This window comes from Phyllobates terribilis, unplaced genomic scaffold (assembly GCF_046119375.1).
Source record: "Phyllobates terribilis strain yellow unplaced genomic scaffold, ASM4611937v1 Scaffold_2__4_contigs__length_985480577, whole genome shotgun sequence".
In the NCBI taxonomy this organism is placed as follows: Eukaryota; Metazoa; Chordata; class Amphibia; order Anura; family Dendrobatidae; genus Phyllobates; species Phyllobates terribilis.
In genome coordinates this window covers 624,216,223-624,231,674 of record NW_027362762.1, presented here as the reverse complement: position 1 = coordinate 624,231,674, position 15,452 = coordinate 624,216,223, and the positions used below count along the sequence as shown (strand labels likewise).

Below are 15,452 nucleotides of genomic sequence, written 5' to 3'. Positions count from 1 at the left end.
GGAAAAAAGTGTAGAGGGGACAACCATGATATATGCTGTGGTTCATAAGAGCGAATAGTGTGATGGTTATAGCTGATAATGGCAGACAGTGTGGTGGGTGTAGCTCATAAGGGCAGACAGTGTGGGGGTCATATATCATAGATGGCTTATTTAGGTCATAGTATGAACAAATAATTTTATGCAGAGGGCATTTTAATAGCACTCTTATTTTTAAGGGCACTGTGTTGGGATGTGTTGCAGAAGACCAGAGAAGAGAGCAGTCTGCAGAGACGAGCTGTGTATGATAAAAGTCATCATGGAGTCTTGACAAGATGGAGACAAAAAGAAAGATCAACTCCAGTCAGAGAAGATGTCACCTATAAAGTGCCGGAATTTAAATGTTTACTTGTTCATACTGACTTCGTCTCATTAGTACTGTGGTTATTTATGATCCGCAGTTTGATAATAACTCATAAAAACAACTCCCAGTATCTCCTTACCATTGTTAAGGACACGTTGGAGGTTCATGCAATACAATTCTATATGGGACTGACTTGACATTACAATTGATTGTTGTAATAAACTTGGTAATGTAGTCATGTACTGATGGTGGTTGTGGTGATGTATTCATGTACTGGTGTATTTATTTACTGACAGTGCTTCCTGTGATATATGCATGTACTGAATATGGTTCTGGTGATGCATTCATATACTGACAATGATTCTGGTGACACATTAATGTACTGATGATGGTTCTGGTGATGTATTCATGGTGGTTCTAGAGACCTATTTATTTACTGGTGATTCTTATGGTGCTGTATTTATGGCTTTGGTGTTCTAGTCATGTTCTAATGATGATTTTGGTTTCATATTCATGTACTGTTGATTGTTCTGGTGATGAATACAGCACAATAACATTTATCATTAAATAAATACATCACCAGAAATACCATCAGTACAGGAATTTGATACCAGAACCACCATCACTACATGAATATGCCACCAGAACCACTATCCGTACAAGAAAATGACACTAGAACCATCATCAATTTGTTACAAACTGCATTTGTTGCATGACAAACACAAAAAAAATCAAATGTATCCCTTTGTCTATAATCGGGTCTGTTTAGTTTCCACTAGGGTATCCGCTAAATGCTGGACACCTCAATTGAAACAAAACCCCTATTATAGTTAAGTTATATTAATTCCCATGACTGTTCTTGTGTCAGACATTTAAAATATGGGACATCAGAGATGAATATTGCTATTTGTCCACTGGTGTTGGGTAAATGATCCACAAGCAATTAATTATTCTATATCTAGTCTAACTATCTGTTCTATAACTTTGAAATTGCTCTCCCAGTTGAGCCTTACCTCTAAAGAACACCATTTTTTACTTTTGCTGGTATTTTTTGGTGACAAAGGTAACAATTCTAGTGGACGTGGTCATCAGAGCTTGTTACCAGATGCATCAGAGGGGAGAAGGGGGTGAGTTAGAGGTCTTATTCTCTGACCATTTCCTTTGCTTGGGAGCTAAGGGTTCATCTGTGGGGGACGCCATTGGCTTCATCTGCCTAGGGCACTAAAATACCTTGTCCTGACCTGACTGCAAGAAAGACTGTTGGAAAGTAGTGCAGAGGTGGTGCTGGAGCTGCAGTGGTTAAGTAATGAAGTTGATTCTTGATACTCATGCTTTTGCACAATCAGAGTTTGAAATTGGAACACCCTTTTAATTGCAGAACATTTTCAGAGATTTTTTTCCTTAACTATTTATTGTTTATGTCTCTGGGTCATTACTGATTTTTCTGAGTTGCCAAGTATGTGGAGAAGCAAGCTACTGTTTTCGCCATTGAACTAGCTTATTGATTAATGACTGTCATAAAAAGCCATGTCTTATGAGCTATGAGGTAAAAACGTGGCACAATGTACATATGGTCAATCAAGCAGTTAATTATTTTATATTGACAATATTGTCTAATCTTGTCACATTCAGAGCTGCATTCACAATTCTGATGGTTTCTTATTAGTTACCAGTCTGTGTGACTTTCATCTCCCTGGTGCTTTCTGCTGGTTTGGTGTGTGCATAGCATCTGCTTTATATTGGAGCATTATGGACTAATGTAAAACAGCTGGAAATAAAAAAAATAGATCTCACAATGCACTGCATAAGTAATTTTGGAAAGTAACATTCTAGGCTCCTCTGGAATGTTTGTGCAGCAGATTATTTTTATTTGACTTTATATGTTTTTCTTCCAGTTATGTAATACTGTGTATTTATGTTAGTGTGAATGTGGATGAGAATGTGGCCTCACCATGGAGTTCACAATAAATAATGCTCTTTTTTTCTGATCTGTTCACAGCTGCAGAAAACTCTGGCAGTGGAAAAGATGCCGCCATCATTGGAAGTAAGAAATCCACTTCTAATCTAATATCTAAAGCATGTGCAGATGTAACCATGATAAGGTTCAGGAGCCAAATATTAGATTCCAGATGACTACCAAACAGAAGGGCACCCCCAATGAGTACAGACCAAGCACCAGTCAATAACTACAATGCACAATATAAGGAAAAGATATATACAAAAATCGAGACTGTGCCTCTGACTAATTAATGATCCTTTATTAATTATCAAATAGAAATTGTAAGCAAAGGAAACTATAAAGAAGACAGTTTAAGAGCAATAAAAAATGTTTATTATCACAAGAACTCATCCAGGGTAGTGGGCAAGAGGGCCTCCATTGCAAGACGATAGATCAAATATATTTACCTATGAAAAAGTCAGCATAAAAAGTGCCCAGAAGGTTATGAACAATAATGGCTAGTAACACACTTAAGACCTGAAAAAATAATACAGTATCAACAGTAATATTTCTTTTATAAGCGAATGAGTAAATTTTAACTCCTTAATATATAATTACATAAAGGGACGTTACTGAAGTGGTGATGTGTGTAGAAACTTTTCATCTCCTTGGTGCTTTCTTCTGGTATGGTATAGTTCTCACAATGTACTTCAGAAATAATTTTGTAAATTAACATTCTAAGCTCAGCCATAGAGATGAGCGAACCTTTCAAAGTTCAGTTCGGATCAGTGAAAGTCCCGATGTTTGCCGAACAGTTCGTCGAACATATCTGAACCCCATTGAATTCAATGGGAGACAAAACCAAACTCATAGATAACACCTTCTCGGGGGCCCAAAAGATGCCAAAATAGCTTAAATTAGGGGCAGACACCAATAAAAATGGCATTAATTGACCCGGAGAACAAATAGTATAATTGCGCGGGCAGCATGGTTGCATGGGGCAGGGCCTGAGAGAGGGCTTGGACCAGCATTTCTAGCTTAACTATTGATCAGTACAGGTGGATGAGTGACAGGTGTAGGCCTGGTGCTTTTAGAGTCCTGTCAAATTCAGGCAACATACATGAAGGAGACCCAACTTGGAGCCAAACATTTCTAAAAATTAGGGGCAGACACCAGGAAAAGTGGCATCAATTGACCCACAGAAGACATTTTATAGTGGCAAAGCAGCAGTCAGCCATGGGCCATGCATGAGGTATCAGGGTCTGGTCCAGCATTTACAGCTTTGAATTTAGCTTCAAATTAAGACAAGGTGGGTGAGGGACCAATGTAGGCCTGCTGTGTTGAGATACCTGATACCTCATGCAACACCTCAGGCTGCTTTTCTGCTCTGCCACACTGAGGTGGCACAAACATCAGTTTCGTAGACTACTATTGGTAGAAAAATTTAAGGATGGTAACAAAGGTAGTTGACTGAAAGGAAGTGCAGGCCTACCGGTCTGGGAGCCCTACTGCTACAGGCAACACACATGAAGGAGACCCAACTTGGAGTTCAAACATTTCCAAAAATTAGGGGCAGACACCACTAAAGTGGCATCAATTTCCTCAGAGTAGAAATAGTATAATGGGGCTCTGACAGCCCCTTCCACTACAGGCAACCCACCAGATGGAGACGCAACTTGGAGTCTCCACATTTTCAAAAATTGTTATTAACATCAGTAGCAACAGTAGGCACAGAAGCCATGTCAAATGTGTCACAGACTGCAATAACACAAGATCAATGCAGCACACTAAAAATTACACCATCGCCTAGTCTGCCCAGTCTACGACTGGAGTGCAAAAGTCATTGGAGATCTATGACTTGTTCATCTTGATGAAAGTAAGGCAGTCTACACTTTTAGGAGACAACCAGATGCGATTATTCATCAGGACACCACCAGCAGCACTGAAGAAACGTTCTGAGAGAACGCTGGCTGCTGGGCACAATAAAAACTCCAAGAAGTGACAGGCAAGCTCAGGCCACTCTTCCATTTTTGAGGACCAAAATGCAGAAGGTTCCAAACTCCCCCTGATGGCATTGATATTGAGGTTGAGATACTCCTGTACCATCCTCTCCAGTCGTTCACTATGTGTCAGACTTGTATTCTGTTCTGCTGGTGCACAGGCTGGTCTAAAAAATGTGTGAAACGACTCACAGAAATTGCTTCTGCCACTTAAACTGCTGCTGCTGCTAATGTTTTTGCATTAATGACTCGACGTTCCCAGGGTTGGAAGTCTAGAACTGCGATGCACACTGTGTGCCTCACTGCTATCTTGGGGAAAACCATTCTTAAGATTGTCTACAAGCGTGTTTCGATACTTCAGCATGTGTGCGTCCCTTTCCAGGGGGGAAAAATCTGGCAAAATTTAGTCTTGTATCCTGGATCTAACAGAGTGGCAACCCAGTAGTCAGCGCTATTTCTAATCCTAACCATACGGGAATCATGCTGCAGATAGTGCAACAAGAAGGCGTTCATGTGTCGGGCTCATCTATGAGGCCTAAGTCCATGGTGTGTTGGTGGTGGGGTAAAACTTAAGCTTGCTTCCTCCGTTCTGTCTCGCCAACCACAGACAACAGAGAGGGGATCATTATCCTATTCATCTCCTAACTCTTGTGCTCCCATCACCTCTTCCTCCTCGTCCTCCTCCATTTGTTCCTCGGCTCCTGCACCTCCACTAACAGTTTGCCTGGTACCATCCCCCCTGGATCGCTGTAACCCACCCTCACATGGCACCCGCCTGTGCAACAACCGTCCAGAAATTATAGATATTGTTATCCCTTCTGCATCCTCCTCTGCTTCCTCCATCTCCCCGGGGACCACCATTCCTCCAGCAGACTAATCAAAGTGTACTCCATCATGTAGATGACCAGAATAGTGATGCTGATGATGGCATCGTCAGTTCTAACAATCTTAGTAGCCACTTCGAAACTGTGCAGAAGGGTGCAGAGGTCCTTCATCTGTTTCCACTCCTCAAGTGTGATTTGCACCACATCCATACTTATTGGCGCAGGCTATGCAAAATGACATCCTGCACAGGGCTCGTCGCTACTGCCACAGTCGCTGCAACATGTGCAGAGTGGAATTCCACTGTGTCGGCACATTGCATATCAACCGGTTAATCAGTAGCCTAAAGACTTCTGTAGTGATGCAAGTCAATGACCGCGGGGTCTTAACGGCAGAAGTGAGCACACAGCAAACGTGCTTTCTACAGCAGCGCATCCAAGCCAGGATAGTGGCGGAGAAATTGCTGTACCACCAGGTTGAGTACGTGAGCCATGCAAGGCACATGTGTGAGTTTTCCCCCGGCGTAGGGCCGCCACCAGGTTCACACCGTTATTGCACATGGCCTTCTCTGGCCCCAGGTTCAGTAAAGACAGCCATTGCTCTAACTCGTCCTGGATAACTGTTCACAACTCTTGAACTGTGTGACTGCAATCTCAAAGGTATATTAATTTAAACACTGCCTGATTGTGGTGAGCCTTGGCTGCGCAGCAAGGAGGTGGGGAGGATTGGCTCTGCACTGTTGAAATGCGTGTCTCATTAAGGGAGAGGTTGAGGGTGCAGGTGGAGGTCCTAGAGGAGGCAGAAGCAGGGGAGGAAGTGTTTGATAGAGGTTTGTCTCGCAAGCCTTAGGGATTCCAAGACTTGTGGAGCAGCCCAGTCAACGAGATGTAAAGCCCCTGGCCATGCTTACTCGTCCAGGTGTCAGTGGTGAAATGCACCCTGTCAGACATAGATATTTTCAAGGAACGGGTGATATTGTCTGCAACATGCTGGTGTAGCGAAAGCTTTCTTAGAGAGATAATGGCAACTGGGCAACTGGTACTGGGGGACTGTGACGACCATCAGATTTCGGAAACCATCTGTTTCCACTATGCAGAATTGTCAGCATTTCTGTGGCCAACAGATTGGGAATGTTGATGTTCATGCATCTGTATGAGGAAGCAATCTTTTACGTGATCACAGCTGCGGGACCGAGGGCTGGCTGCTGTGATGAGAGAGGGTGTAGTAGGGTGAACACCACAAACTGCTGGACTGTGAGTGAGGTGCAGGCGGAGAGGTTTTGGTGGATTGAGAAAGAAACAAAACAGGCATTTCCACTTCCATAACATCTGACAGGCTCTCACTCACCCTGACTGTAGCGGGTAAACAAGTGGAGGTTCTGTGGCCAGAGACCTGTGTGAGAACACTCGCCAAGGTGACAGAAGAGGAAGAAGCAGCAGATGAGGTTGATGGGGCGGCTGGTAGTTGGCAAGGCCCGCTAGTTCACATTTTAGTGCAGTGAGATTTCCAGACTAGCGCATGTTAATTGTGCATGTGCCGGTTCATGCATGTAGTAGTCAAATTATTGGAATTTTTCCTCTACTGAGTCATTTTTTTCAAAGTTGGCAGATAATGTGAGTCGGATCATCCTTTACGGTCTCAAAAAAGGCCCAGGCTAGGCAACCCTTGCCGCCTCTGCGAACTGCAGACCTGCAACCGCTGCCTGTCACAGCCAGAGTTGTGGCTGAGGATGCAGTGCTTGTCGTGGTTGCATAACTCCGTGTCTGTGCGAGAAGCCACAACGTAACCTTCTCACCTTCCTCCTGCTCCAACTCCTCAGATGAGCTACTCAGCTGCGTACCTCTAGGTTCACACCAAGTGGGATCTACAACCTCATCGTCTTCCTCTCTTTTCTTCCACTCCTCACCCTGAGAGTCAACCTCCTCCTCTTCCTGCCCTGACAGCACAGTACAGTCCACGTTCGCCTCCAGTATCTGAGTCTCATCAGGAACACCTCCACCCCCCAGGGGTTTAATGTATCTTGTTTCTGCTGGGACCCTAATTCATCTGGCCCCGGATCCAACTGAAAAAAATGTTGGGCATCAGTGCAGATGCTTTACTCCTCTTGAGTCTGTGAATCTTTGGAGCAGACCTCTGATGCCCATGGAATAGAATGTGTGAACAGCTATTCAGACTTGGCCCTCTGTGGTTCCCCACAGTCAGTTGGGCGGTTGGAGAGTTGTGACGCGGGGGGAAACAAGGTTAATTGGGGTGCCACCTCCAAGGATTGTACTGTGTGTGATGTTAAGGTGGAGAAAGAGGAGTAGAGGCCATCCACTGGAGCACCCTCTCTATCTGGCCCTTATCTACAAGGCGTACCGCTGTGCGGCTGCCAAAGAAAGGGAGTGGAGTAGCCCATCCAGTAATAGAAGTTGTCAGTTGTCTTTGGATAGGACGAGACGGTGTTTGTTCAGTAAATCTTTCAGTAACATTACAACCTACCCCACGTATACCTTGAACACCAAGCCTATTCCCCCTTCCACCACGACTTTGGTTTTGCCCCCTCATGTTGTATGTACCCTTCCTCTCTTTTAACTAGCTGTTTCACAGCCCTAGGCCCAAACCTAAAAGTTCAGGAAAGCCGAGGCACCAAAACAGCAGGATCTTGATAAAAACTTGTTCTTTATTCCTTGCCAGTTAAAAACATCACAAGAAGACACTGCAGGTAATGTTTCAGCCATAATTGGCCTTTTTCAAGCCCTCAAAGATTTTATACAGCTCTAGTATACAGACAGAATGACACTGCTTAAATACACTTCACATGGTAAGAGATCCTCCTTTTCCTCCTCCCATGGGCTCATTCCAGTTGTCACAGCAACAGTCTGACTCATTGGATAAACAACATATCTTAAAAACAGTATAAAGAACATAACTGTACATACAGGTGCTTCTCACAAAATTAGAATATCATCAAAAAGTTAATTTATTTCAGTTCTTTAATACAAAAAGTGAAACTCATATATTATATAGAGTCATTACAAACAGAGTGATCTATTTCAAGTGTTTATTTCTGTTAATGTTGATGATTATGGCTTACAGCCAATGAAAACACAACAGTCATTATCTCATTAAATTAGAATACTTTATAACAGCTTGAAAAATGTTTTTAAAATCCGAAATGTATGTTCAGTAAATGCACTCAATACTTGGTCGGGGCTCCTTTTGCATCAGTTACTGCATCAATACGGCAATGTGGCATGGAGGCGATCAGCCTGTGGCACTGCTGAGGTGTTATGGAAGCCCAGGTGGCTTTGATAGCAGCCTTCAGCTCGTCTGCATTGTTGGGTCTGGTGTCTCTCATCTTCCTCTTGACAATACCGGATAGATTCTTTATGGGGTTAGGTCGGGCGAGTTTGCTGTCAATCAAGCACAGTGATACTGTTGTTTTTAAACCAGGTATTGGTAATTTTGGCAGTGTGGACAGGTGCCAAGTCCTGCTGGAGAATGACATTTCCATCTCCAAAAAGCTTGTCTGCAGAGGACAGCATTAAGTGCTCTAAAATTTCCTGGTAGACGGCTGTGCTGACTTTGGTCTTGATAAAACACAATGGACCTACACCAGCAGATGACATGGCTCCCCAAACCATCACTGATTGTGGAAATGTCACACTAGACCTCAAGCAGCTTAGATTGTGTCCTCTCCACTCTTCCTCCAGACTCTGGGACCTTGATTTCCAAATGAAATGCAAAATGTACTTTCATCTGAAAACAATACCTTGGCCACTGAGCAACAGTCCAGGTCTTTCTCTCCTAGGACCAGGTAAGACGCTTCTGGCGTTGTCCATTGGTCATGAGTGGCTTGACACAGGGAATGTGACACGTGTAGCCCATGTCCTGGATACGTCTGTGGGTGATGGCTCTTGAAGCAATGACTCCAGCAGCAGTCCACTCTTTGTGAATCTCCCCAAAAATTTTGAATGGCCTTTTCTTAACAATCATTTCAAGGCAGCAGTTATCCCAGGTGCTTGAGCACCTTTTTCTGCCACACTTTTTCCTTCCACTCAACTTTCCATTAATATGCTTGGATACAGCACTCTGTGAACAGTCAGCTTCTTTAGCAATGACCTTTTGTGGCTTACCCTCCTTGTGGAGTTTGTCAATGACTGCCTTCTGGACATCTGTCAAGTCAGCAGTCTTTCCCATGATTGTGGAGCCTACTGAAACAGACTAAGGAACCTTTTTTAAATGCTTAGAAAGCCTTTGCAGGTGTTTTTGTTAATTATTCTAATTTACTGAGATAATGACTTTTGTGTTTTCATTGGCTGTAAGCCATAATCATCAATATTCACAAAAATAAACACTTGAAATAGATCACTCTGTTTGTAATGACTCTATATAATATATAAGTTTCACTTTTTGTATTGAACTGAAATAAATTAACTTTTTGATGATATTCTAATTTTGTGAGAAGCACCTGTATATACAAATACTATTTACATATTTGCTTTATGATTCCAAAATGTTGCATGTAAAATGCCACAAAGACACTGCAGACTAAAATGAAATCCATCTAATTTATATTGTCCAAATCATTCCATGTGTCATCCCGTATATTAGGTTTACATATATAATAGGAAAAACATACCTTCTAGGAATATACTCATCTATATGCTGGCAATTTTCACAGGAAGTCCCTAAACAAATATAACAGTTGAAAGTAAAACTGATAGCTGGCAATGAATGCTCGCTGACAACAGATCACAGGACAAAAGGAATGCTGCATGGTCAATAATCATGTGATTAATAGTCACGTGATGTCATGTCATCAGACAGCATCACGTGACACTGCTGGGTGGGGCTAAACCAGTCCACTCAGCCCAATGATCACATGATTCTGTATTACACTGTCAAGATCATGTGATACTGCTGGCAGGGCTACAAGATAATTCAGCCAAGCGGTCACATGATATCACGTCATACAGCCCTGGTTATGGGACATCACTGGGCTGGACTAAAAAGCACTAATGGCCCAGCAGCTAGAGCAAGTCACACCCATGCAATCAAGTAACCATGACATCTAAAAAAAAGAGGATAAAATGGTGTCAACAGAACTGGGATTCCCAGCCAGGCTTCCATGCCGGTACTTGCTCAGCCTCAAACTGCTTATCGGCTACAACCTGACAAGGGCAGGCACATTAAGATTAGAATGGCCATTGATGTTATTCCATACACCACATAGTTTTTTTTATGGGGACTTCATTATTATACTGCAAAAAAATGTAAACAAAGAAAGAAAAACTATAGTTTATAATATTCCCTTGGGCATTTTTATTATAGAGAAGATCCATTGTGATGAAATGTAGTTCATTTACTTTTTTTATTTTTTTATGTGTATATAAACAGTGTATAAGTGGTATTGACATACTTACAAATCCGACCAATCCTCAACAATAGAACGCTAGATAGATGGAAGGACACCTCTATTATGGGAAAAATATAAAAAGTAAAAAAAAAAAGAAAGAAATTATAATCCAGATTCATGTCATGGGGTGATAAAGTGCCCAATTGCCTAATCCAAGACATCTCCTCCTTCTTTTTCAAACATAGCAATCTATCACCACTATATCTTAATGGAAGAACCCCATCAATTACTTGGCATTGCAGCTGGCCCAGACTTTTCAGTCACCTGCCACTAAATTAACAATCAGTATTTATTTGATGAGATAATGTGGCTTAATCACACTATTAGCAGAAATTATTTTGATTCTGAAATGTGTACTGGTGTCTGAACCACACTATTAGCCAAAGGATTTAGATTCTGAAATGTGGACTGGTGCCTGGACCACACTATTAGCACAAAGGATTTAGATTCTGAAATGTGGTGTGGTGTCCTGACCACATTATTAGCGGAAACAATTTACATTCTGAAATGTGGACTGCTCTCTGGACCACACTATTAGCAGAAAGGATTAGATTTTGAAATGTGGACTGGTGTCAGGACCACACTATTAGCACAAATGATTTATATTCTGAAATGTGGACTGGTGTCTGAACCACACTATTATCACAAAGGATTTAGATTCTGAAATGTGGACTGGTGTCTGGACCACACTATTATCACAAAGGATTTAGATTCTAAAATGTGGACCGCTATCTGGACCACACTATTAGCAGAAAGGATTTAGATTTTGAAATGTGGACTGGTGTCAGGACCACACTATTATCACAGAGGATTTAGATTCTGAAATGTGGACTGGTGTCTGGACCACACTATTATCACAAAGAATTTAGATTCTGAAATGTGGTGTGGTGTCTGGACCACACTATTAGCAGAAAGGATTGATATGCTGGAAGGTCGATTTCACACAGGATCCTATCTATCTAAACTATCTGACAATAAATCGTGGAACTATCTGACTACTTGCAGCAGAAGCAGGAGCAGCCCCTCTGCACTGTTACACTGACAAAATAGCCCCAAAACAACATGTCCGCTTTTAATATGGAGAGGGACATGTGATGTCGGCAGCCAATGACACAAGCCCTTGTGTCTGAACGTTGTGGATGGTTTTTGCACCCTGATTGGCTGCCAGAATCTCTACACATTTAGTTAGAAAAATAAAAATAACAATCTGCCGCTCCTCTGACCCCCCACCCACCCTCCTCTAATCAAACACGCCCCCCCCCACTCATCATACAGCACCACTATCCTAGCCAAAGTCCTAAAAAAAAACCCATCATTTACTGAACTTTAGTCAAATGTTGTCGATTTTGTGGAAAATGCTTGGGAATCCAAACTCGAATCTCTATGTGCAATGTTCATGCAGAATTTGAAATAGGCGAACATTTTCCAAACAAGTTCGGTCATCTCTTCTCAGCTCCTTAGCTTCATCCACATGAGGTAGATGGCAGCTAAGGTAACTATCAGGCATCTGTATTAAACAGTAGTGCCCAGACCTGAGCTTCGATTGCTGGTGTTAATCATTTAATTCTCTAACAGCAGCATTTAAATAGAATGCTCACTAATGCTTGCGCACACTAGCTCCCATCGGCCCGCTATAACACAATCACAGGGTTACCATGGCAGCCAGCATCTGCTGAAGGCCTCTGTCACTACCATTTTGGTACTCCTGTAAAGCTCACCCAAAAGTTGGGCTTCATAAGAGACCAAGATTTTCACTATATACTGCAATGCTGCAATTCTAACCAAGCGCCATTTCCCCATTTAAAAATAAATAACTAAAAAAATAAAGATATTTGGTAAAGCCATGCCTGTGAAAATCCAGTCTATAAAAATATAAAATTTAGCCATAACAAGTAGTGTTGAGCCACCCCCGTAGTGTTCGAGTTCGGTTCGGTTCGTCGAACACCCGTGTGTTCGCCGAACTGTTCGTCGAACTGTTCGTCGAACACCTTCGAACACCGTTAAAACCAATGGCAGGCAAACAAAAACACATAGAAACACATAGAAAACACCTTCAAAGGTGTCCAAAAGCTGACAAACTGCTCAGAAGACACAACTAACACATGGAAAAGTGACAAGTACATATAGTCATGCGAAAAGAAAAGAGGTGGAGGAGTAAAAGGAGGGGGAGACACAGATATAGGCATGTCATGCCCTTCTAAAATCCAAAAAGTGAGAAGCCGACACGGCCAGTCCGTTCCTGCCTGTGCCACCTCTGTGTCGCCGGGTTTGTGCCAGAGCCGCGGTGGACCCTGACGGCCAGCCTCCCTCTCCCAATACTGGTGCCTGTCCGCCGGTGGGTCGAGGCCCCCCACGGTGGAGGGGGAGTAACATCTGCAGAAGAAAGACCATCTTCCAGCCAAACTAAGATGTCGACTTCTTTTTGTGGACAATGTGATACGATCCCATTCTTACGGACACGCCCATCGCTACAAATTCTAGATGAGGCACAAAAACAGCAGGTGCTTCAACGGATATCAAGTGCTCCTTCAAGTGGGCTCTCCATCACCTCAATTTCAACATCACAAATACTCCAGTCCTCAGAGGTGTCACCCCAATCGCACTTGCTTCCTCACAGCTCCCAAGTCTCCAGCTGCCCGTCTGAGTATGGGGTAGCACAGATGGTTGAGTCTGCACAGCTGTTTACTCATACTATAGCCTGGGAAACGGAGGTCTGCTCCAGAGCTTCTGTTAATCCAGATGAGGAAATGATCTGATCCGATGCCCAGAATCTTTATAAGTTGGATCCAGGACCAGATGAAGAAGGTTCTGAGCATAATGTAGACCCTTGTTCCCAAACTGTAACTCCTGTTGGTGGAGACAATGATGAAGACGATGATGAGACTCAAATACCTGATTGGAGCGACAACTTGACTTTTCGGTCAGGGCAGGAAGAGGTTGGCTCTGAGGGCGACGGGTGTGATAACACACAGGGTGATGATGACGAGGTTGGAGATCCCACTTACTGTCAACCCACAGTCAGACAGTCGATGAGGTCAGCAGAGGAGGTGGAGGAGGATGTGACTAGCCCTGGGGATGGGGATGACTCGGTACCCGGGCATTTACCTGGCCTTGGGGATGTCGCGGTGGTCAGCTCCCTGGCCCGTACCCTGGGGTCTCTCTTTAAAAGGGTGGATAATTGTTAATTTTATAAGAGTTCATGACGCCACCTGTGGTATCTGGTGACAAGCACCAGCGCTGCAGCAGTCCACTGAGGCCGGTGATAAGGCAGCTCGATGGTATAGCTCCCCACAGGTGGAGCTAGGTCTCAGGGCAGCGTATGCAGGGGGAATGCAGGACAGGCGAGACCCAGCTGGGTCAGAGCAAGAACGGGAACGGACACGGTAGTCACTTCAGTACCTTTTACTGGTGGAAATTCAGGCACATCCCAGAGCACTGTAGGGTGAAGGGTGCATATCAGGATCCTCCCCAATGAGCAGGTGTAGGGCCTCCTGTTTCTTGCCTCTGCGTAGTAAGTTTCTGACCTGCCTGGAGCTAGGCCTAACTTTGTCTCTGTCCTGCGCTGGCTGACCTTGTGGTAGGGCCTTCTCTTGGAGTTCACGCTCCCAGTATGCGGGGCCTAAGCGTCTCCTGGCTCTGTTACATATCAGCACCTTAGCGATCCTGGGACTTGTAGTTCTCCAGGGATTCCGGTTATGCCTTACTGGGTCATAGAGATACCGGTAAGCTCGGATCCTGTGTCCGGTAAATGCTTCGGGGTGAGCTGGTTAAGCTCCTCTGCCCCTTATGTACTAACTCGCCACTCGCCTTCGCCTACTCGGGCCCTCACTAGGCTATACACACTAATGGCAGCTTGCCGCGCTTCACTGATCTTACGGCACCGGCACACCTTAAGCTCTATCTGGGCTCCCTGAATCTAGCAAGCAGGAGCCTCGTGCTCCACTGCTGAACTATTAACTGCGTTCTCTAGACTAGACTGAGCTCCACTGCAGACTGACCTCTCTTAGGCTTCTCTACTGCAGGAACTCTTCAGAGGAACTGAACTGCCTAGCTCCACCTTCCCTATTTATATCCCTAACGGGCTCCCTCTGCTGGTCTGAGGTGGAAGGTGGAGATGTGTGAATGTTTATGGGGGCCTCTTGTGGAGGATTCCATCAATGCACTCTTGTAGGATCTGTGATACCAAGCGCAGCGGGGCATCACAGATGCTATTGACGACGAGGTTAGGTTACGCCTTCCTGAACAGAGACGGAGTACTGGAAGCACGTCAACAACTGCATCCTCAACCACAACTCTGCCTCTGACCACAAGTCGTAGTGGCTCTTCAGGTCACATGGGCTCTAAGCCTTGCATAGCCTGGGCATTTATTCAGATCGATAAGGATGACCCAACTCGTGTTATCTGTAATATTTGTCAGCAAAAGCTAAGTAGAGGCCAAAAAATACATAGTTTGAGTACTTCATGCATGTACCGTCACATGGATATGAAGCATAAGTTGCAGTGGGAAGCTCACTGTGCTACAATGCGGCCTAGCCGGCTGGGCGAACCACCGTCTGCCCCATCTTGTGCATCCGCAGCCTCTTCATCCTCTGTGACTGGGGGGACAGCAGTCACACATGTTTTTGGACGCAGACCTGCCACCTCTTTACCCGCAACAGCCAGTGTGATTGGCAGGTCGTCAGTTCATTGGGAAGTGGAAACACCTGCTAGTGTTGAGCGCTCTCCGACATCGAGAGCACCACCTTTGGATCAAGGCAACCTAACATGTCCGCCTGCCTCTTCCTCACAGACCGGCAGTTGCCGGGGACACCCTACTCAACACCGTCTAAGCACAACAGCCAGCCCTCGGTCCCTCAGATGTGGAAAAGTAATAGACCATTTCCTCCTAGCCATGAGAAAGCTAAGAGGTTGAATTTCACCATCTGCAAGCTGTTGGCTACAGAAATGCTG

At 44.2% G+C, this 15,452-nt stretch overlaps 1 protein-coding gene across 2 annotated transcripts in view; it reads left to right on the top strand.

Moving 5' to 3' along the window:
• LOC141252897 (glycophorin-C-like) overlaps window positions 1-15,452 on the top strand; it is a 385,397-nt gene that overhangs the window by 332,709 nt on the left and 37,236 nt on the right. For both annotated transcript variants that reach the window (XM_073670659.1, XM_073670661.1), the window contains one exon: window positions 2,340-2,384. In XM_073670659.1, the coding sequence (XP_073526760.1) occupies window positions 2,340-2,384 (45 nt within the window). The remainder of the gene's footprint in view (window positions 1-2,339; window positions 2,385-15,452) is intronic.